Source organism: Monodelphis domestica, chromosome 1 (assembly GCF_027887165.1).
Source record: "Monodelphis domestica isolate mMonDom1 chromosome 1, mMonDom1.pri, whole genome shotgun sequence".
Lineage (NCBI taxonomy): Eukaryota > Metazoa > Chordata > Mammalia > Didelphimorphia > Didelphidae > Monodelphis > Monodelphis domestica.
Window position 1 is genome coordinate 174,681,977 of NC_077227.1, and position 23,935 is coordinate 174,705,911.

At 38.3% G+C, this 23,935-nt stretch overlaps 1 protein-coding gene and 2 non-coding genes across 10 annotated transcripts in view; all 3 read right to left on the reverse strand.

The window, feature by feature from the left end:
- The window catches only part of CHD8 (chromodomain helicase DNA binding protein 8), a 62,705-nt gene that overhangs the window by 1,146 nt on the left and 37,624 nt on the right, over positions 1–23,935 (reverse strand). For 4 of the 8 annotated variants that reach the window (XM_056810009.1, XM_056810012.1, XM_056810010.1 and 1 more), the window contains 25 exons: positions 23,553–23,796; positions 20,727–20,903; positions 20,259–20,402; positions 19,731–19,986; positions 19,204–19,414; positions 18,782–18,977; positions 18,147–18,314; positions 17,282–17,461; positions 16,424–16,534; positions 16,046–16,242; positions 15,544–15,743; positions 15,280–15,421; positions 15,083–15,172; positions 14,714–14,817; positions 12,736–12,865; positions 10,352–10,427; positions 9,921–9,975; positions 9,511–9,718; positions 8,579–8,787; positions 7,766–8,485; positions 7,160–7,311; positions 6,530–6,832; positions 5,261–5,374; positions 4,896–5,075; positions 4,550–4,666 (listed from right to left, as the gene is read on the reverse strand). In XM_056810009.1, coding sequence (XP_056665987.1) covers positions 4,550–4,666; positions 4,896–5,075; positions 5,261–5,374; positions 6,530–6,832; positions 7,160–7,311; positions 7,766–8,485; positions 8,579–8,787; positions 9,511–9,718; positions 9,921–9,975; positions 10,352–10,427; positions 12,736–12,865; positions 14,714–14,817; positions 15,083–15,172; positions 15,280–15,421; positions 15,544–15,743; positions 16,046–16,242; positions 16,424–16,534; positions 17,282–17,461; positions 18,147–18,314; positions 18,782–18,977; positions 19,204–19,414; positions 19,731–19,986; positions 20,259–20,402; positions 20,727–20,903; positions 23,553–23,796 — 4,684 coding nt within the window. Of the gene's footprint in view, positions 1–4,549; positions 4,667–4,895; positions 5,076–5,260; positions 5,375–6,529; positions 6,833–7,159; positions 7,312–7,765; positions 8,486–8,578; positions 8,788–9,510; positions 9,719–9,920; positions 9,976–10,351; positions 10,428–12,735; positions 12,866–14,713; positions 14,818–15,082; positions 15,173–15,279; positions 15,437–15,543; positions 15,744–16,045; positions 16,243–16,423; positions 16,535–17,281; positions 17,462–18,146; positions 18,315–18,781; positions 18,978–19,203; positions 19,415–19,730; positions 19,987–20,258; positions 20,403–20,726; positions 20,904–23,552; positions 23,797–23,935 lie in introns of all 8 variants that reach the window. The other 4 variants (XM_056810005.1, XM_001368912.4, XM_056810006.1 and 1 more) reach the window with 1 other exon arrangement.
- LOC130456735 (small nucleolar RNA U6-53/MBII-28) lies at positions 5,817–5,927 on the reverse strand. Its single transcript, XR_008915779.1, has one exon. It is a non-coding gene; the product is annotated as a small nucleolar RNA U6-53/MBII-28 (small nucleolar RNA).
- On the reverse strand, positions 11,934–12,043 carry LOC130456734 (small nucleolar RNA U6-53/MBII-28). The gene has a single exon (XR_008915778.1). It is a non-coding gene; the product is annotated as a small nucleolar RNA U6-53/MBII-28 (small nucleolar RNA).

Consider the following 23,935-nt stretch of genomic DNA (forward strand, 5'->3'; position numbering starts at 1 on the left):
AGAGAGAGAGAGAGAGAGTGTGAGTGAGTGAGCGTGAGAGTTTGTGTGTGTAGGGGGAACACGGTGAGGCCAAGGTCATAAATCTGATAGTTTTGAAGGCCAGTATGATTTACTGTTTCATAAATTAATGAGGCACTTCCACCCCAAACCCAACTACTTGGCTTATAAAATCATGACTTTTGACCATGTAATCCAAGTGATCAAGTTTAACTTCAAAGAAAAGAGAAAATATACTTCTCTCCCTTTATTGCACTGGTTGGGGAAGATGGAAAATACAACTAACTCTCTCTCTGTTGAAGTATTGGTTTTGCTGAACTGTAACTTTCCCCCCTTTTTTATTCTTTGTTGAAAGGGATGGCTCTCAAAGGATGGATATATTTGGATATGAAGGTGATATAAAAACAAAATATATCAATAAAGATTAAAAACAAAAACAAGAGGGACCAAGCCAGAGTTCACCTGGTTTACTACATAAATTTACACAAGTACAAGTACATGCATGAATCATGATGGGTCATAAAGTCATTTTTATATATATGAAGGGCAACATTATTCAGAATTAACCATAGTATTATCCATTAGCACATCAGAAATGGGTAAAATCAGACTACTGGTAACCATTTCTGAAGCAATGGATATGGAATCAGAAGACCTTAGTTTCATTTCCAAATCTGACTATGCAACTGTGGGCAGACTAACTTTATTTAACCTCTGTAGGCTTTCGTTTTCTCCTTTCTAAAATAAAGGAATTAAACTAGGTGATCTCCAAGTTCCCTTATACACTCTGAGATTCTATTTATAATCTTTTTTATACCTTTCCCTACCTTGAAAAATGGAATACCTTAATGTTCCCACTTAAGAGTTGGGATCTGACTATTCTACAATATCTAGTTACAGTGAAGTTTTAGAATAACAATCCAATTCCTTAGTTTTATTTATAATTATGCCAATCACTGTTATTCACACACTAATAATACAGACTAATTATCTAAGAGTATCATTCTCTTAATTGGTATGCAGTATTAAAAAAGTGCCTAGGTTATAAATGAAGAGCTTTAAGCTATGTCTAAGGTAAGAAAAGATGGCAGGAGTGATACTTCTTAGAATTGGCACTCAATAGACATACCTTTTCTTTTATCAACTATATATAATAATATATTTAAATGTGGGTACTTTCCTCACAAAAATCTTTCTCTGGTGGCTATTCTGGGAGAACATAAGTTCTGGTCAATTCTAAAAGCTTTTAAAAAACAAACAAAAAAGCCCCCCTGCAAACTCTTACCCTTCTGCCTTAGAATTAGTACTAAGGCAGAAGAGCAGTAAGAGATAGCAAACTGGAGGTGACTTACCTAGGGTCACACATTTAGAAAGTGTCTGAGGTCACATTTGAACCCAGGATCTCCCGTCTCTAGGCATGGCTCTCTATCCACTGAACCACCTAGCTGCTCCTTTTATCAAAGTAAGAAGACTTCTAATAGAGGTTGAAGAGCTGGCTATTTTCTGAGGACTAGACTAGGTAAATTGGGAGAAATTAATAACTAGGATGGTCTGAGGGTGATATTAAAAACTATCTACTAAATTCTAGAGGGGTTGTGAGGTATGAGGAAGTTAACATAAAAGCAAAATCACCATCCTAAAAGTAATGACATAAATATATATATTGGGTATACTACAAGTCTTAGTGCAAATTTAAGCTATTGAAGATTAAACTTGGGACCCTCTATTTACAGATATGTGAATTTATACACACACACATGCACATGCATGTGGGCAAATAATTTTCTCTTTGTCTTCCTGGTACGGGTTGATACGTGAAACTCCTTTGTATTATGAAGTCTGATACTCAAATGAGTCTTTTATTTATTCCTTCTCATCAATAAATACAGCTAGAATAAGATATTATGCTGGGTATTTTTATGAAAACAAACAAATAAACAATTTCTCTCTGGGCTTAAATTCCCTTTTAAAAAATTGTGTGTGTGTGTGTGTGTGTGTGTGTGTGTGTGTGTGTGTGTGTGTGTGTGTGTGTGAGATTAGATTAGTTATTCTCCAAGGTCCTTCCCAACTTAAAAGTTTAGATACTAGGACATATAGATCTTGCCTACTGGTGACTTAATGGATGTATACAACTTAAAAAAACCCTCACAAAACACTCTACATGTAAATTCAGATTGATAAAAGAAGAATGATTATCACTTCACAGTGATAGATTTTTTTTTCTATCATAAGCTCTTCTGTGCCATGAAAAATTATATGATTCATACAACATTTCAGGGAGATTCACTGCATATTCTAAGGTAAATCTGTATAAACACAGTGGAAACAAATCTAGGCAACAAAATATAAACCTAGGTTGCAATCACTTGTTTAAAGCACTAAAATGGGAAGAAAGCTGAAGATTTAGTATCCCTCTGCCCCCATGACAACTGCACATCTACCTGGAAAGATAACAAAGAAACTGTAGTTTCAGGTTGAGTAAAGATCTGAAAAATTACTAGTGAATCACAACTTTTTTGGCATTAATTCTTACCTTAAAGCCTTGTAAATGCTTAGTATATTTTCATTTTCTTAGTCACAATGAATTAATATTAACTTTGTTTTGAGGTTTCTGGGCTTAGTTTTAAGACAGGACACTGTTATAATTCCATAAAAATACTATTGGGAACTACTACTCATATAACTTTTTTTTCCCCCTGTATAAAATGGAGGTGTGAGGCTGGTAGTGGATAGTAAACTTTGAAATGGAAAGACTTGGGCTCAGGTGCCACTTCTTGACTTTTACTGGCTGAATTGCCCTGGGGAAATCACTCATTTCTCAAACCCCATTATTCCAACCCGATTTTATTTATTAATTTAAAATATTTTTCCATGGTTATATGATTCATGTAAGATCTAATCTTTTAGAAAAAATAACAAGCTAATCATTTAAATTCAGGGTATTCATAATCTATAGAAAAGTTATCTCTTAAGACATAAGTATAAAGTAGAATGTATATATATAAGAAATAGCTATTAAAATTAAACATCTTTAGTTAAAAACTTCTACTCTGACCCCATGACAACTGGGAACTCCCTTTTCACCCATCACCACAAAACCACAAACCACTGTTCTCAAGAGAATGGAAAATTCTTGTTCTGTGGATATTTTAAATCCTCTTTTTCAGGAGGCCGTCAAAACTCACTTTCAAAATGAGATGACATGATAGACACAGACTCTAATCTAATTCAATATTAGAATTGCTACACTCCTTGATGTGCCCATGTTATGCTCAGGAGCAAAAAAAAAATTAATTAATGTGATCATTTCCCCTAGTCTTGCAATTGAGAATAAATATATGCTCCCCCTCCCCCAGTCTTGCTCTTCTTTTTCTGCTATAAAATTGTACTGCCTTTGGATGTGGGGTCTCTGACCAAATGGCTAGATCAGGTAAATATTGACTTTGTATAACTGCAGGCTTCATGTTAAAGCTAATAGCCTAGTAAGTTTTGATATTCCAGACTTTTTCTTAACAATTTTGACATGAGGCCCAACCTTTTTTCTAACTTTCCAATTTTGTTGAGGGCACCATCATCATTCCTTCAAATCCACAACCATTGCTTCATCCTTGATTCTTAACTCTCCCATACCTCATGTATCCATTTGGTGTTTTTACCAAAGTAAAAAAGTGTTGGTGATTTTACCTCCACACTTTCTCTCAAATTTGTCCCCTTTTCTCCACTAACATGGCTACTACCCTAGTTAAGGCCTTGTTACTTAATCTTAATTAATTTCCTTGTCTCTTTTTTATTCTATCCTTTATATAGCTACCAAAGTAATGTTGCTTAAACAGAGATCCGAACATAACATTAGACTGTTCAATAAATTTCAGTGGCTCTCTCTTAATATCTAAGATGAAATAAAACTCCTCTGCTTAGCATTTAAAAGTCTTTCACAAACTGGCTCCAATCATGTTACACAGTATACTGTCTTTTAGCCAGCCAAACTGGTCTTATTTTAATTCCTCAGACACAACATTTCTCTTCACATCTCCATGCTTTTGCATAGGCCATTTCCTTTGCCTGGAATGAACTTCCTTCTTTAATTGGCCTCCCTGAATTTTGTATTCCCTTTGAAGCCCAGCTCAAGAGCCACCTTCTATGTGAGATCTTTCCTGATCCCTTAGTTGCAAGTGTTTCTTGCCACCCCCAAATTACTTTGTATATACTTATGTGGGTACATTATGTTTCCCCTGATACAATATAAGTTGAAGGTTGAGACTGTTTCATTATTATCTCTATACCCAGTGGTTGGCACATAGTAGATGTCTGATTGAACAGTTGCAGATTTGTGTTAGTATCAGGGGTTTCCTAACCAGGATCCTTACAATAATAAAATCATAGGTCTGGACCAAAAAAGGGTGCAAGAGAGGGAAGATAATTATCTTAGAAATGCTATGTACTGAGGAACAGATTATTGAATAAAATGGGAACCATGTTCATAAGAGAAACTTGGAAATGAGTCCTAGAAAGAGTCCAGTGGGAAAACAGGCTATTACTAAATAGGTCTCACCTTCTTTCCATTCCGAGAATTGACTGTTTGCACTTGTTCCATTCCCAAACAACCCATCTCTGCCTTATTGGGTTTTTTACATCTGAGCCATTTCTGTTTTCGGTGATCTTCCATATACTGCAGCAGAAACAGAGCCAATAATCTTATAGTACCAGTTTTCTCTACAGTAGTAGGTAAAGTGGCTGATACAACTACAAAGGAACTAGTGGTACAGTGCCACAAGAAATCCTCCTCAGAAAGGGGTGAGGAATTGTGAACTGGGAACAATATAAATTTGTTACTGGTATGCCCAATTTTTCTCATGTAAAGTCAAAAAATATGGGAATGAATTTAAATAGTCACTTACAGCTAGGAACCGAGGATCAACAGCAAATTCTGGATGACCCTGTAACCACATCTCCAGCTCAGCCCGACGAGGGGCATCTTCACCCACCAGCAAAGTGCCATCGATCTTGTTGATGACAGGAATCCGGGCCTCCAAGTCTACGTCAAGGTGATGAGGCTCCTCCATACACTCCACCTCCAGCTGCAAACTCAGAATCCAACTCATAAGTACATCCTCTTATTTGGAGGAAAGACAGTAGAATCCATAAACTGAATTGAAGAATGTAGGTGTTCCCAAACAATACTTGCCAATCCTCACTTATTTAATCAGAAAGAAGACCCCAAGAGACCTCAGCATTACCCTACAAAAGTTCCAAGTCCACTCACCTCCACCAACTTCTTTCGGCTCCCCTTCTTCTTATGGAACAGTGGATGTCCATCTCCTAGCACTCCGTTGGCCATCAACTTGTGCTTCTGAAATGTCAACTTCAATCCTTCTTCCTAGGAGACACATTGGAGACCCAATACATAATATGGCAATGTTCCCAAACAAAAGAATAAACCTTGGGGAACCTGAACTCTGTCACCCTATGTCTCAATAATTAAGAAACGGGAGACCACCTGAATGCCTACTACAAGGGAGGAATATAACATAAAATTTTCATACCTCTTTTCCTCAGAAATATCTCTATCAGGGGGCAGCTGGGTAGCTCAGTGGATTGAGAGACAGGCCTAGAGACAGTAGGTCCTAGGTTCAAATCTGACCTCAGATACTTCCCAGCTGTGTGACCCTGGGCAAGTCACTTGACCCCCATTGCCTAGCCCTTACCACTCTTCTGCCTTGGAGCCAATATACAGTATTGACTCCAAGACGGAAGGTAAGGGCTTAAAAAAAGAAAAGAAAAAGAAAAGGAAAAGAAATATCTCTATCTCCTGGCCCTGTGCCCCTCAGATGTCTTATAAGAGAAGTGGAGTTTAACTCAGTAACACTCAGTGCAGGGCATCATTGCCCTACCTAGTGCTTCAGTATTAGCATGGCAACTCATCACAGAGGCACATTATCTGGAATGAGATTTGGATACTTCTCTCTATTCGATGATGACAAATTGACTGAGTTCATCCCTGGGAGTTTGGCAAATAAAATTTCAGTATGAACTGACACTAGAGTCTTAGATAAGGGATGGGTGAGCAACATGGTGAGAGGACTAAAAAATGAACTAGAGATTTGATTTTAACACTAATTTAACTATAACTATAGACTTCCATCAAAAGTATTACTCAGTTTGATAAACATGCATCTTATTTCAGATGAATGTTTTAACTTAAAAGGTGAAAGAAATATGCACTTGTGCAAAAAGGAAAATTATTTTAATAACAACAATGGCTTGACTGGAATATTAAAAAAGATCCTTTTCTTAGCATGATTTTCTTAAATAATATAGTTTCCACTCATTTCTTAGGGAAGACAAATAATGATCCAATCCTTTTAGCTACTCTCTGTCCTCTTATCCTTCCCAAGGGACCTTCATTTCTTTGGCTTTTCCATTTTGAAGTATTTTAGTGAAATTAGCTCAACAGCTTTAGTTGAGCTAGTGAGATTAGATAAAGCAAAGAATCATTTCCCCTACTCCCCTTTACCAAAGGTGCTCAGCTCACATCTTTGATCTGGACTGTAAATTCCTTTTCATCCATGCCCCTTCGAAGTTTTGTGAACTGGGCAGCAGCAGTACTGACAGCAGCCACCTCCTCTTCTGCCATTGAAGCTGCACTACTGCTTCTAGGGGTGGGCACAGGTGAATCCCCATATTCGCCTGGAGCCAGCAGAGGACTATCTAGCAGATGGTTGCCTTGTCCCAGTGACCCTCCAGTCACCATTTCTTGATTCCGGCGGCTGGAGGGCCATTTCCCTGAGAGGACAGCCTGGCAGACGAGGTCAATGCGGTTTATCAGGACACGATCCTTATCAGGAAGAAATAGAACCAATATTAGTTTTAGTCCAGGCTCTGATTACAAGATGTACTAGTTGATCCCAAACGTGCTGCCAAGTCTTCTGTAGTGGCTAAGATGCTTTGTAAAGCAAAGTTTTTGAGGCAGAGAGACTAGTCCCCAGAATCTAGGCCTCCTAAATCCAGTCAAACCATACTATAGAAATAATAGGGCTAATCCCCTTGGGGGGAGAGAAGGGGCAGGAACTTCCATTCACATCTTTACCTCCTAACTCCCAATCACAGTATTTAGCACCATGTTTTCCCCCCCTTCACTTTGGGTCTAGAAATAGGTTGTTACCTTGGGCCATTCAGAAGCTCTCTGCCTCTCCTGAAGCAGCAATAGCTCAGGAGTCATTTGCTCTCCATCTTCATTAGGGAATCCATCCTGGGACATAGTGAGGGACATGAGACTTTCTTCATCATAGAGCTTGGAGCAGGACTGGTCAGCACCTAAAGATGACACACAGAAATACCAAAATGAGTGGAGATGGAGGAAGAGAAACTACATGGAGGAAGGACTACAGAGGAATCAAATTATAACCTAAAAGAGGATAAATTTAATTTGGGCTACCAAATTAAATCCTGAGCATCTCATGAAGAATAATGTATTTAGAAAAAAAGGGGAAATTATTTGTAGAGGTGGTGAATTATAGGTATGGAATACTGTATAATATCAAATTTGATTGATGTGCGTTAGCTGATTTTACTGAACTGCCTTTTCCCCTCTTTTTAAAAAACTGCGTTGTCAAATTATGGCTTAATTAGTAGGGGAGGGAAGGCGGATATATTCAGGAATTAAGGTGACTTAAGTCACAAGTCAGAAAAAAGAACAAAAATTAAAATTAAAAAAGGGGGAGAATGAGAAAAAGGTCCAGGAATTGACAACCCCATAACATGCACTTACTCAGTTTTTCTTCCTTTTCATCTTCACTGTCTTCAGTGCTAGAGCTGGAGCTGGATGAAGAGGAAGAAGAGGAGGAGGATGCTGACAGTTTGCTTAAGTCCAGCTCAGAGTCCGAATCATCCTCTTCCTCCAGTTTGACTGGTGGAACACTTTGGGAAGCCATGGGGGTAGGATCAGAGGGGACTCCCCGTAACTCATAGTCTTGTGGGGTTGGCCTGTTTTTGGCCACCACCTCATGCTCTAGTTTTAAGGCCAGACTCTCCAGGCTGGGGACACGGGTTGCTGCCTCCTCTGGTAGCTTTTCAGTAGGAACATCTGGACGCAGGGGCAGTGGTGAGGCAGTGCTCGAGGCATACTGTTGGTGTAGCAGTGGGGTAGAACAGCGTGACAGGGATGGAGCTGGTGCCCCTGCCTGTTGGCTCTGCATGTAATTCATACGGGCAGCCAGGAAAGAGAAGTCTGGGTCCTGCATAATATTGCAGTCTGTTTGGCTCACCCCATGGCGGGCTGCCCCTCGGAGAAGTTCCCCATCATGTCGAACTGGTTCCCACCACTTGGGAAGTTCAGGGCCTGGGGGCTGGCACAATGCCAATCGGTCTTCTAATAACGGATGGCATAGTACTTGTTCCCGTAATCGCCGAAGCAACTCAATTCTGAAAAGAGTGCGGGAGGCCCTCTCCTCCGTGATGGGCTCAATGAATAGAGTAGGGTCTGGGGATTCTGCAAGAAGACACAAGTGAAAAAGTGTTAACTGCTAGTTCTTTCATCATTTCTTACTAGTCATCTTAAGATTTGCCTTAGAGACACACTTACCATCTCCAGCAGCAGGGGGTAAGCGGCAGACCTGTCGGCACATGGCCACAAAACCATGGAAATACTTGGTAAGGCTTTCGTCTGTTTTTTTGTCCAAGCGGGCAAATGTGCGGAATCGACCCCAGTGGAAGTGGAGGGTGTCAGGATCAAACTCCACTCCAAAGGTTGACACTACTCGGTAGAAATCTGATTCCTCACGTCTTGTCCACCTATACATTGGAAGAAGGAAAATCAGGATCAATTAACAGGTGAGCACAGGAAATTGTTACAGTCTCGCAATTTAAGATCACCAATGCCAAAAAAATTTAAGAGAAGAAATAAACATACTTCAGAAGACATCTGAAGAGGCTGTTGATGGTATCCAAAAAAATAGAAGAGTTAACAAAGTAGTTTATAATGAACATGGTATATCAATGGCTTCCCTCACTCAGGAGACAATCCTAAGAAACTGTGTTCAAAAGTGGGTTTCTTAATCCCCAAAGTCCTATAACTTTGGCAGGTGAGACTGTCTCTTTGTAAGAGGCTCTTTTTTTTTTTTTAAACCCTTACCTTCCGTCTTGGAGTCAATACTGTGTATTGGCTCCAAGGCAGAAGAGTGGTAAGGGCTAGGCAATGGGGGTCAAGTGACTTGCCCAGGGTCACACAGCTGGGAAGTGGCTGAAGCCAGATTTGAACCTAGGACCTCCCATCTCTAGGACTGGTTCTCAATCCACTGAGCTACCCAGCTGCCCCCTGTAAGAGGCTCTTAAGAATATCCTCCCTTAGGGGGGAGAGAAGAGGGGAGGGAAAGAACATGAATCATGTAACCATGGAAAAGTATTCTAAATTAATAAAAAAAAAAAAGAATGCCTTTCCATTAGGCATTAAATTGAGGGATGACAAGCAATATAAAGATAACATAATTAGAATGCATTCCTCTTCCACCAATTTACCTCTGCTGTTTCTCTCGTCGTGCAATTTCTTTCAGTTTGAAGGCTGCCTCACAACGTCGTCGCCTCCGGTCCCCACGCTCTGCTGCCTCTATCTTCATCTGTTCTCGCTTATAGCTACGTTGATAGGCTGTAACCAGACGGCGAAGCCTGGCTGTTAGAGCTGAGCCTGGAGGCCAGAAGAGATGACCTGGCTGCTGGGTCACCTGGACTGTGGGAAGCAAAGCAGAGTAAGTAGAGAATGAAGAAGAGGCCAGTAAAGGAGATAGGCTGGAGTTTCAACCTGCCCAAAGCCCAAACACCTATACAATTCTAGCCAGACCTAGGAGAGAATTAAGACAATATTTCCTATATTTTTTTCTTCCTTAGCAAGCCTCCCCCATGAAAAACTGAACATTGGGAACTCATGTTACCTTCATCACTGTCAATCACAGAAATCTCCTCATCCATCATCATCAAAGGATCACCCTAGAGAAAGAGACCCATCCCACCAAGAGAATGAGGAGGGGAGGGAAAGGAAAATCTTGAAATTCTGAAATGTTTTCTCTGTGCTCCTCTTGGGCATCAAGTGGAGCAAGAATGAATCTCAATGAAATTATTATTCACAGAAAGATACAAACAATGTAAATCCCACTGGCCCATATCAGAACATGAAGAAAATGGAACTTTCTTCATAAACCAGGGATAAAGCATGTATGCTTATGTATTGGGGTTAAGGAGTATACTGCATGCAATTCATAATGGTTTAGCAGGTCAATTGAAGAAATAAGCCAAATATTTAAATGGAGGGTGGGAGGGAGAGGGCACATAAAAATTAAAGAATGGGAAAAGATTTCTTTCTCACCTCATCCTCTTGGTCCTTGGGGGGGCCTTGAAGTGGCTTGTATTCAGGATCTTCACAGTCCTTATCAAAGTCAACCCTAAAATCAACCAAGAAGAATTAATGACCTATAAGAAGCCCTAGCAAAACAAGCATAACATGCAGTAAACCAACTCCAATCCAGAGCCTTACTTGAGTGCTAGCTTTGGCTTTGAGAGAAGGGGAGAAAGTCTTGTTTCAACAAATAAGTCAGAGTGGAGAAGTAACAAGGGACCTTGGCTGTAACGAAGTATCAGCTACCATTTTATTTTGCTTCATAAGGGCTGTCAGTTTTCTTTGGTCTAGCAATTAATTTTTGAGTCCTGTCTTAAACTGAAATCTATTCTTTTTGATAATGAAGGTAATATCAGATTACATTTAAGGGAGGAGAGATTAGTGAAAATTACTAATTAAAAATAAAAATTTATAGCTCTACATTATCCGTGAGAGGTTCCAAAGGGCCTGTTTTCTCTTGATCTTGGACTTTTGGAAAACTCTTACTTTTATTCTTTTCACTGGCTGTCTTAAGTGTTAAAACTTCACAGAGTAAGTACAGATACCCAGGTCTTTGTTCAAGACATCAATCTGAGCCACCTTAGAGATGAGATTATTGAAGAAGAACAAAGACTACCAAGTAAGTCACCATCATTAATGGCATTTGGTTTCCATTGCTTCAGGAATGGAATGAAGATCCCAAAGGATTAGAACTAGGGGATTAATTAATTTACTGAAAACTGAATAAGACATAGTTGATATTAAATAAGATATCATGGTCTTAATTTGATGCTGATGCAGAACAGATATTATTTAACTCACCAAGGTAGGAGTAAAATAACATAACCTGAGACCAAAGGATACAAGATCAATCCAGAGAGGAGGAAGACTCTGGACAACTAGCTATTCTTGCCCTGCCCCTTCCTAAAATATCAATACCACTGCTTAGAAATCAATTCCATGCTAGAAAACTAGACCAACCATGTCTGTAGTCTGTTTAGTGCACCCCCACCACCCAAAAAGGCATTTAAATTTGTCATGACTAATCCTCACCATCCACATTTTCTCCTTTAACCACTCTTCAAAATTTAACTCCTATTACTTAGAAGAATCATAGATTTTTGAGCTGGAAGGTATCTCAGTGGCCATCCTGTCCAACTTCCCATGCTATTTCAACTTTATTATTTTACTTTATTGTTCTTCATGTTCAGTACATTGAACTGTTTGGAAGAAAAGGGATGGATAACCCCAACAAAAAATAAGTGACCTAATTCTTTTTTTGAGGAACATTAAAAGTTATGTTAAGTCACCTGGATTATGAACATTATTATATAGGATTGTTGGTTACCCAAGAGAATAGCACTGTTATATTTTTTGATTGAAATTCCTATTTATATTTTTAACGCTGACATACTCAGTCAGATTGATATTTCTCTCATGAGCTTTGTCAAGATTCCTATTTATTTTTTCATATAGTAACTAGATATGAGAAACAGGAGTTACAAAATGTTGTAACTTTGAAAACATATAATTCTAGTAGGGTAGATGTTAAAATCCAGAGATTATTTCATGTGCCCCTCAGGTCTCCATGTGAGAAGTGTTCTTCCACTCACTGGCACCCAGCTCAGAGTAATACTACCCTGCCTGGTGACTCAGTATTAGCATGGCAACTCATCATGGGGGATCATGGTCCAGTGAACAAGTGAATGCCTACAGGTGATATAAGTAATAGAAATGTGACTAGAAACCAGAAAATTCTTAGGTTGAGTATATATATATATATATATATATATATATATATATATATATATATATATATATATATATATATATATATATATATATAACACATGACCTATAAGACCAGAACTCGGTGTTAGAAAAGACTTCAGAGACATTTTAGTCCAATCTATACTTCAAAAGGATTCTCTTCTATAATGTCTCCATTCTCTTGAAGACTGTTAGTAAAAAAAGGAACCCACAACTTAGCTAGTCAGTTCTTTTAATTTCTGGATAATTTTAGATAGCTTGGCCTAAATCCTTCAAGCAAGCTATCACCTTCTGAACAGAGCAAGTTATCCTCTCACTTTTTGTTACTATACAAGAATGTTTTTAAAGTTAAGGGAGATTTAACATTATGATTTTTCACTCATGTGTCATCTTATGAGTTACATATGGCTCAGGTAGCCAAGCTCTTTATGCGACTGGTCACTCTATGGCAAGATGATACTATTTACAGGAAATTCCAGGGTCATCAACATCTCCTGTGGATCCATCTAAGAGAGTTGTGCTACTTCTTAAAACTGATCATGTTCCTCAAGGAAAGGGACATTATAATTTAAGAGAAAGCCTAAACTTAATGCTTAGTCACTTACCCTTCTACAATATCAGAAAAATTGTCCAATACTCGATGTTCTGCTGCAATGGCCTTGTCATCTGGCCGGCCAGCTTTTTCCAGAAAACATAAAGCTGGATCTGCTCTCATGGTATTATATTTCTCATAGCCTAGATGGGAAAAGCACAGAAATCAAAGATAATATGGATTTCCTCTTTGTCTACGTGAGGTTTCTTCATTTGTCAAAACTTTTTTTTTTAAACCCTTACCTTCCGTCTTGGAGCCAATATTGGCTCCAAGGCAGAAGAGTGGTAAGGGCTAGGCAATGGGGGTCAAGTGACTTGCCCAGGGTCACACAGCTAGGAAGTGGCTGAAGCCAGATTTGAACCTAGGACCTCCTGTCTCTAGGCCTGGTTCTCAATCCACTGAATTACCCAGCTGTCCCCTCATTTGTCAAAACTTGCATTACACATGATTAGAATATTTAGAATATCTAGAGTGTAAAAAACTGTCATAGTTGATGTTAGAATTGTCAGATAATATTCTATTTATTGTTTCTATTGCATTTTGTATTTGCTTCATGATGGTAATAGTGACAGATTTAAATAGTAATTTAATTATTATATTATAATTATATAATATATATGATTATATATATTATATATTTTTATTATTTATTTATTTAATATATATATTATTTTTTTTATATATATATAATTATATAATTATAAAATAATAAATAAGTAATATAATTCCTATTTAATAGGTGAGGAACCAAAAGCAATTAAGTGACTTGTCCTGGGTCATAAAGAAGCAATGGAATTAGGGATTTTGAAAACTTTACCTTCTGCAACTAGCTAGTATAATGCCTTGCATATAGTAGGCATTCAATATATTTTGTGGAATGAGAATGAACAAGCCTTTGGGCTGGGCAGTTCAACCCTTTACATATACAATCTATATATACCTGAAGTGATTAAAATCTCATCTAGCTTCCCAATATCCTATGGAGTAGGTAGAAAAACGTGTCACTATTCTTTTTTTTTTAAACTAGTAAGTATGCCTATACAGTAAGGACCGATGATTTTACTGGTGTGGGAATCTCTTCCACTGAGAAAGATTGCAACCTGTCTATAATTTATAGACTTGGGGGTTCCCTAAGGTGCCAAGAGTTTAAATGAACTGCCAATGGTCATAGAAGTAGTAGCACAAGTTGGATCTGAATCCAAGTTTTTCCAACTTCAAGAATATATTCATGATGCAATATACAACTCATATGCAAATTGCACAGAGGGACAAAAAGGCTTGTTGTTCTAGTCATGTCAAAGAGGAGTGATGGAATAAAAACACAATCTAGGACTCCTTGTTTTCACTTCACTACATCCAACAGATGGGAAGGGCTATTCTTAACTCAATGTCTGGAATTTGTCAATGAACAAGGTTGTAAAGGGCAAGTTTTTTTCTCTGTATGTTCCCTCAGACTTCATTTTCTCTCTCTCTGCTTTCCCAGATTCTAAGATTTATAACAAGTACTTGTTCAAGACACATCAAAAATTTCCTGAAAGTCTGTGTGGCCATATGGACTGAGCAAGCTGATGATGAGAGTGTGAATATTCAACCCTTTAATAGAGACCCTGGTTAGTGGAGACAGGAAGAAAAACATTTTCCACAGTTATTCTAAGGATATAAGCAGTCCTTCTTCAAAAGTAAGATTCATTCATCAAACATTTAATGAATATATCAATACATATATTATATCACTAATGGGCATTGTATTCTGGAACAGTTAACATGACTTTCAAAGTCACGAGATTAGTTTTTGACTCAAGAATGTCAGTTTTTCTGGCATTTTCTGGCATCTATCTTATTAAAGACTGATTAGAGAACCCAATGAATCTGGATCTTGATCATTCTCTCTTGCCTTTATTGGACACAAGTCTTTACCAAGAGAGGTCTGAGCAAGGAGAAAAGGAAACTGGGAAGGATGATGGGGCCTATTTTTCAGAAAAGGCACATACCATGCTTAAAAACTCCGATGAGCAGGGACTTGTCAGCTTCACTATCCCACCAATTTGTTGGGACTTCCAACTGATCCACCACTGGGAACCATATGTCAATCTCACTAGAAAGACATAAGGGAACAGATAACTAACAGTGTTCTATATCATAGAGCAGTTAACAAAAATGGTGCCCTATGAGCAATTATTATATTTTAAAAAAATTCCTTAGATTAGAATGCCTCTATGCTCCTGATCCTTTTCCTCTTAGGTGTATAGAGGACAAGATTTTCCCTCTCCCCCAACCTACTCTCCAATTGCCAAATTCTAGTGACAAATTGTAGAACACATTCCTTGAATGCCCCGTCAGAAAATGAAATACAATTTTACCTAGCAATGGCACCTCCTAACACCTTCTCTGCCTGATCACCAATCACCTCTTGTCGCAGGTAATACAACATACGTACTCTCAACAATACCCTAGAGAAAATGAATACAAACTTCAGTAACACTGTTGTAAAATAGAAAGCAACTTTTCCCACTCCATGATTCCAAAACCAACAAATTTTGACAAGTCCCCTGCTTACTTGTTACATTGGTGTTTCAAATGTTTCTTATAACTTTCATCCTGGAAGAGGGTATCGGGGTTATATTTCCGGATCCAGTCTGCTTTGTGGATATCAAAGGTACTTTGAGACTTCACTTTCTTCCCTTTGCGTCCCCTGGGCACTGGGATAGACAAACCTGATAGGAATAGGCAGATAGTGGAAGACCTGGACTGAGAAAAACCCCTTGGATCTGGAATAAATCAGGTAGCCATGTGGGAGTTAAAATGAAGAGGTGATAGTTACCTGAGTGGTTCTGCAGTTCTTTTGTTTTGCCATTCTCTGCAGGGCTGATCAAGTCCCAAATGAAGCCTTTGATGTTTTCATCCCCACGGTAGTGCAAAAGACAGTATACAAGAATGGCACGGCAGATTGTCTCCACATCCCGTTCAGTCATTCGTCGTTTGAATCGCCCGTGGGACAGAATATCACGCCAACGACCCCAACTTCAAAAACAGAGAAAGAACCACAAACATTTTTATGCAGCCTTTTGTTCAATGTGTTAACCTAGAAACAGATATATTTCCTCCAAGTGAGAAAATCAATTTAAGGAATATGTTGTTCTAGTGACTGGCTACAAACCTTTTCCAAAAGTCAAAGAGTATTCTCAACCATACTACTCTTACAGCCTTATCTTCCACTTTGGAAGAAATAAGATTTCCCTCTCCCCAGTACTAGACACACAGTGTTTTACTCTAGTAGGGTAGAGATGTACCACTCAACTTCTACCTGCAAAGTGGGCTCTTACCCATATACCAAGAGGTGCTTTTCCACCCGGAAGCAATCAGTGCGTCCATAGGCATGATGCCTGTCATGTCGTCGGGATCGAGGTCGCTCATCATCCTCACTTTCCAAATCTGAGAATTCTACTAGGTCATCATCTTTCAGAGTGCTGAAGTGCCTTGTTTGCTTACGCACTCGTGGTGTATCGATCACTAAGTTGTTCTGTGTGAAGAAGAAAAGGGAGTCAAACTTGCATCATGCTCTGCCCCCATAAGGTTGGTGAAACACTACATACATATTAACAGATCATTTGCCAGACTCAATGGATTAAGAAACAATATTGAGAAAGCATCCTAAAATACAAAGGTCCACTTACTACAGTCCAAGGGAATTAAGAACTCACCTTGCTGTTGAGCAAATCCATGTCTAGGTCAGCTTTTTTAGCCCATTTTTGCCAGAAATTAGGATCATCCAGAGAAATATCTGTCCTATTTTCAGAAGCAACAAAACTTGCCTGTTGAACAAGGAAATACAGTAGAGAAGAAATAAAGCAGAGATATTTATTTATAAATATGCCTTGCCCTCCCCAATATGGGAAAAAAAAGAAAAAAAAGTCTTAATGTTTTATTGTGAAGTGAAGATGATATTGGGTTATTGAAGGTAATGTTGGCAAAGCACAAGCTTTATTAAGTTCTACCTAGCTAGACAGACTTCAAGAAAGGGCCAAGGAAACATAAGAACTGATCAATGCAATGACCAATCATAATTCCAAGAGATTGATAATGATGGCATGCTACCCAATTCATGTCAGAGGTGACAAGAATAAAAATATAAGAAGATATATATTTTTTGGACATGGCCAATTTGGGAATTTGAGGGTAGTAACAGGGGAAAGGTGAGAGGGAAAAGGAGGGAAGGAGAGAAGAGAGAGAGAAAAAGACAAAGAGAATGAGAATGCATATTAACAAGAAAAAAAATTTTTAAATGGATTCAGGGATGAGCTTATATAAGGATTATTATAATTAAGGTGAGAGAAGCTCTTCACCCTATCAACTTTGGTTTTCAAGTCATTTTTTTTTTCAGCCATAGCAGCTCATGTAGCTTATGTACTTAAGATTCAGAGGGATTACAATTTATGCTTCATGTTAAAGATATTATAGATGTCATGGGTCCTTAGAAGTACTGAAAAATTTAAATTCTACAGATTACTAACCCTTCCCATTCTTCTGCACTTTCAGGTTTTAATGTAGGCAGAACAAACCTTAGCAAAAGTGGACCCTTTTCCCTCAGATTCAATGGTGATGGTAGTGGTACGCCTTAGTAAAATTTGGTCAATATCTTCCTCACAAAACTTGGAACCTTCATCATCTTCTTCCATAATAGCTGCATAAGCACCTTTCCTTAAGAGGTCTTCAATCTCCTTCTTGGAGAACTGTTGAATCTGCAAAAATTAGATAAGATGACAAACCTACACTAATTTATCATACTAAACTATGCACAGGATAGCAACATATGGGGATTAGACTTAAGATTTCACTGGTATTTGGATTCCCAGGTGAAGAAACTCCCTTTCCCAATGCAGGTCAGCACTTTCTCTGTAATTTAGTAGTAATTTAGAGCACACTAAGGTTAAGAGACTTGTCCAGGATCATAGAGCAAATATGAGACAGAAGTGGGATTCGAACCCAGGTCTTCTAGGTTGCAGGTCAGCTCTCTATCCATGAAGCCACGCTACTATGCACATGCTCCATAATCTCTCTCTTATAAAACAAAAATAATCCACCCTCTCCTTTAACTTCCATTTTAGATATAATACTATATATTGGTTCCAAGGGAGAAAGCAGTAAGGGCTAGGTAGTGGAGGTTAAGTGACTTGCTCAGGGTCATGACATAGTAGGAAGTATCTGAAGCCAGATTTGAATCCAGGCCCTCTCATCTCTAGGTCAGGCTCTCAATCCACTGAGCTACTTAGTTGACCCTCTGTAATCTTTTAACTCATTCCTTTCTGGGATCAAAAAACTGAGAAACCAAACTAGGTGGGCAAATTCCTATGTACAATGGACTCTTACTTCCTTCTACATCCCTTGTCCTAGTCAGAAGGAAATCTGTAGGATGAAATGTCTCACCCCAGTGATGTTGCCATCCCGACCACTCATGGACTGAAGTACTGCCTTATCCAGTCCCAACTTAAGGCTGGCCTTATCAAACATCTCCCTCTCATAAGAATTTCGAGTGATAAGGCGGTAAACTTTCACAGCTTTGCTTTGCCCTATTCGATGACAACGTGCTTGCGCCTGGTTGAAGATATGGACAAAAGAAAAGGACATTAGTTTTAGGACATTTAAATAGAGCTCTAAAATGTGCAAAGTCCTGTGAGATAGGTAATATAAACAGCATTTTCATTTTATAGAGAGGGACCTCAGATCAAATGGGATAAGCTACTTGCCCCAAAGCCACATAGGTAATAAGTGAATGAGGTAGGAATAGGGCCTAGATTTTCCAGATTCCAATTTTATACCTTTCATAAAGGAGGGGCTTTATCCAAAAGATGAAATTGATTTTAACCACTAAGAACTTCTGGAAAACTTCAAAATTAAAATCTCTGATCAGTTACCAGAGAAGAAAGTAGTCCCATTAATTGGGCTTTACCAAGCTAATAGGTACTAAGGATGACCTTTCTATGAAAGATCTCCAGATAGTTTAATAATCTGCTATTTGTCTGTCCCCAACAACTATGAGAAGTGATCAATATTCCCATTACCTGTAAATCATTCTGTGGGTTCCAGTCTGAATCAAAGATGATGCAAGTATCTGCAGCTGTAAGGTTGATACCAAGGCCACCAGCTCGGGTGCAGAGCAAGAAGACAAATCGGTCAGAATCAGGCTTGCTAAAACGGTCAATGGCAGCCTGACGTAGGTTGCCTCGCACACGTCCATCAATACGTTCATATAAGTATCTAAATAAATCATAGGGAAAAGGTTATGGTAGGAAAAATAAGTACAGACTTAATTATTTAACCAAGATCATTATTTCCCACACCCCTGTAGTTTGCACTAGTCAGGTCAAGAAGTTAAAGTTAAAAAAACTCCTTTGTAATTAAGGAAAGTAAACATATTTCTAACACCAACTCAATAGTCTGAGAAATCTAATTCCAAAAGATGGTTGGCTAATATATCCCTCACCTTCTCTGGATCAGATAATCCTCCAGGATATCCAGGCATCGAACCATCTGGGAGAAGATCAGCACCTTATGGCCACCAGCCTTGAGTTTTGGAAGTAGCTTATCAATCAGAACCAGCTTACCAGCTGAGCGGACCATGGCCTGGAGATGGAAGTCATGGGGGATGATATGGCAGGCCTCCCGAAATTCTGTTAGGATTTTTTCCTCTGCGCCTGTGAAGAGAATTAATCCTGATGCTGAGAGCTGAAGAAGCATATAGTAAGTTATTTTTTTGTCAAGACAAGGAGGCAACAGGGTTAAAAAGGAAGCATAACTTAGGTTTAACACTTTTAAAATGCAGTTTGGGGCCAAGGAAAATATCCTGGGAGATTAGATAATGAGGTAGGGAAAACTATGGAAATAGACATGCAAAGTCTTTCTTAATTCTACATTAGGATAAGCCTGGAAGAGAGTAGTCTGTTTTTCTAAGAATAGTAACTTGTACAATTTGGAGATCTATGTCTAGGAAAATATTAGAATAGTACTTACCATTGATGAGATATGGATGATTACAACATTTACGTAGCTCCATCATTGTATTAAGTAGGTTAGGCATGTTTGTGTGACCTGCACCTTTGGAAAGGAAGGAAAAATTTTTTTCCAAGATAGCACGATAATACTTCTTTTGGATGTTTGTTAGCTCCACTTCAATGATTGTCTCCTGTTTGGGAGCTAGGTTTTTTTCAACATCTTCTTTAAGCCTTCTCAACATCATTGGCTTCAGAATGGCTTGCAGCTTCTGTACCTGAATCCAAGAAAGACAGAAATGAACATCACAAAATATAAGAATATAGTAAGCAAAAGATCCCAGAATCACAGACATTATTATATGACTGGTTAGAGTCATAGAGCAGAAGAAGAACAATAGATTTTTACCTGCCATAAACTGTTTACTCTAAGTCAAGGATTCTTAACCTGGGATCTATGAACTTCTTTTTTTAAAGAACATTTTGATAACTGTATTTTAAGTAATTAGTTTTATTTATAATCTTAAAATTCACAAAGCAGACTTCCTACCTGCTCTTCTGTCTTGAGATCACCAAAGTCCTTGAGGAACTCTGATTCTGAAGGAAACTGTGAAGGTTCCAAGAAGTGTAATAAGCTAAAAAGTTCTTCCACAGTGTTTTGCAGTGGTGTTCCTGTGAGCAGCACTTTATGCTCCTGAAAATGAAGAGAAGAACAGGATAAATATGAAATTAAACATCACAAAAATATCTTACCTTTGCCATTTATTAGTTGTCATTTAATCTTTCTGGGATGTCAACTTAATTGGTTATAAAATGAGCAGGTTTGCACTAATATCCCTTCTGGCTCTAACAATCCTATGGACACTCTGGGCACCAGATCCTTTCACCCAAAAGGAAGATTTTTACTTTGGTTTACTTTCCTCATTAATAATCATCTTTATCAGAGCAGGGGCATTTAATACCACAGAAGTGATTAATCCTTCCAAGTCTCTCCCACAAATAAGCCTGATGAACTCACCAGGTCCATGTGCTTGAGGCTATCAAGCAGCTTGCAATTTCGATTCTTGAGTCGATGAGCTTCATCAATAATGACACAACGCCATTCAATCTCCCGGAGCTCAGGGCAGTCTGACAAGATCATCTCAAAAGTGGTAATCAAGGCATCAAACTTATATGCCCCAGGGATAAGCCGCCCCTTAGCATGAAAAAGCAAAAGAAATTATTTGAAACTTTCTAAAAAAAGAAGTTATTCTAAACTTTCTGAATTGTCCTCTTATTGTAGATAATTACTGACAAAATAATTTAAATCACTTTCTTCCTAACAAATAATAAGTAATCTGACAAAGCATGGTACTAACTGATTTATCAAGAATTGCTAATTCAGTTTAAAAAAAACTTTTTTTTTACTATATTATGTTCAAGGCAATGCGCTGGATGATAAAAGACAAACAAAGATGGATATGATAAAGACTGCTCTTAAGATTCTCACAATTCAATATGGGGGGGTGTGACATATACATGCACACACATGTATATACATATTATGGGGAAGATAGAAATATCACACAACAGAGAATAAAATAAAGGCAATCTGTGTAACCAGTTTAAGTCTCAAAACTATTTAAATGTTAAACTATTTCTTAAGGATATCAATTTCAAATATTTGTCTTCAAAGAATAAGGACTCATAATTTTACTGACACAGGTACTTGGTATTCCTTCATGGGACACAAATTGTAACCCCTCAATCATCTTTAGAAAGTGCTATGGTCAAAAAAATTGTCACACTATGATCAGTTTAATGATGAGCATTTCTGAACTGAGCTAAACTTCTATTGACAACAGATATACATACAGTACACATCCCTGGGCAAGGTATGAAGTTGTTCCAGATTGTGAGAACTGTCAGAGTTTCTATTCTGTATCTATAGATTTAAAAAACTCAGCCACTTCCACACCAAAAATCACTGGAACAGGATTTTAGTGAAGGAAACTGGGGATCATCATTATTTGGAATACTTCTTACTATCCTATTTGGAAAGGTGGCATTGGATAAAGGATGCTGGGAGTGAATCAGAAGAGGTCTAAACTCTAAGTCTGATCCTGACACTTACACTTGAGTGGTCCTGGGCAAGTCACTTTATATGTGACTTTAATGTGAATTATTATTAATTAATTTTTTGTTTAAACTCTTACCTTCCGCCTTAGAATCAATACTATTTATTGGTTCCAAGACAGAAGAGTGGTAAGGGCTGGGCAATGGGGGTTAAGTAACTTGCCCAGGGTCACACAGCTAGAAAATGTCTGAGGTCAGATTTGAACCGAGGACTTCCGTCTCTAGGTCTGGCTTTCAATCCACTGAGCCACCCAGTTGCCCCTAGCTATTATTATTTTAACACAGAACTGTCTTAAGTTTTTTTTTTTTAAATAAAAAGTTTTATTAGTATACTGTTTTAATATAACTTTTCATTTCTGAATGTATTGCTTTCCCCCCTTCAAGTTTTCCTTTTATAAGTTTTTTTTCTTTTTAAAGGGTAAAAAAAGCAGTTTGACAAAAAACAATGAACACATCAGCTACAACTGACACCATGTAAAATATTCTACGTATGGTCCCACTTTTTTTTTTTTAAAAACCCTTAACTTTCGTCTTGGAGTCAATACTGTGTATTGGCTCCAAGGCAGAAGAGTGGTAAGGGCTAGGCGATGAGGGTTAAGTGACTTGTCCAGGGTCACACAGCTAGGAAGTGGCTGAGGCCAGATTTTGAACCTAGGACCTCCCATTTCTAGGCCTGGCTCTCAATCCACTGAGCCACCCAGCTGCCTCCGTGGTCCCACTCTTTGCAACAGATGGAGGGAGGTTAATTTTCTCAAATCTTCTCTAAGAGTCATTAAAGATTTGCATAGCTATTTATTTGTCCATAAAATGGCAGTTAAACATTTTCAGTTCTTGAGTTGCATTTTATAGTTTTGGAGGGGCCTCCTTCCTTATTGCTAGTTATCCCTTCTTAATATCATCACAGTATTCCTCTGGTATTATCTCATAATTCTCAGACTTTCAAAACTCACTGCTCTAATCTGTTCTAAGTTAGGAAATCAGATAGCTGAAGCTGGGGTTGTCTGAAAAGTCAGGGCTTTGAGTAATAGCCTGATAGTCTTACTTTTAACAAGAGGAACTAATTTAGTATACAGATTTTGGATCTTGGTTGTCAAAGCAATTTTTCCTTATTCCTTAATTTCTGGTTGTATTCTGTACTGTCTGTGCTACTGGTTAAGTGACCTTTGTAAATGTGCTGCTAGATACATGTCTTTATATTTAGCTCAGAAAAAAAATCTCTATGAAGACACTTTTAAAGAATCTGTAAGCACTTAACCCCAAAAGGCAGCAAGAGTTAAAAGGTGGTTCAGTTCCCTAGGGTTTAAGCTTTTGCATAAATCAAATAACCATCACTAGGCCAATATGTCTATGTTCCTGGTCACCCTCCCCCGCCTACTATACTCCCAAACAGTGACTTGCCAAGTAACCAAGTATTCTCCTCTGATGTCCACCATTAACTCTGTAAATAGGAATCCAATTAACACGCACCATTTCTAGAAAGGACATTGCAATTAACTACCCAACTGCTTTACTCACCATTGCTAAGACTTAAAATATCTACCCCTGGTTACCACTCACGATATACACTCTCTTTCCCTATTAGAATGTAAAATCCTATAGGGCAGATACTAGCTTGCTTTTTGTATTTGTGTTTCTAGTACTTGGAATACAGTAAATGTTTAACAAATGCCTTTTCATTCATTTATTCATTCGCTATATAAAAAGGCCTTTCTCTACACAGAAGACTCACCCGTGAATCTTTGCAGTACATTTCATACTGCTGGATCATTTGCCGGCTGGCCAGACTGCCATGGTACACGATAGTGTTCATCTCTGTCCATGTATTGAACTCCCTTTCCCAATTGGTAATTGTAGAGAGTGGGGCAATGACTAAGAAGGGGCCATGGATGCCTACGTTATATTCCTCTTGTAGGAAGGCAATGGACTGAATTGTTTTGCCCAGCCCCATTTCATCAGCCAGGATACAGTTCTGCCTACAGAATCAACACAAAAGGGAAAACATGTAAAAAGGTGATGCCTCTACATAGGGCTGGAAGTACAAAATGGTACCTCCAAGAGATGAAAAGTGAAAATTAAGTCCAAACTGAGCTCAGACCTTTCAGGCCCACTGTT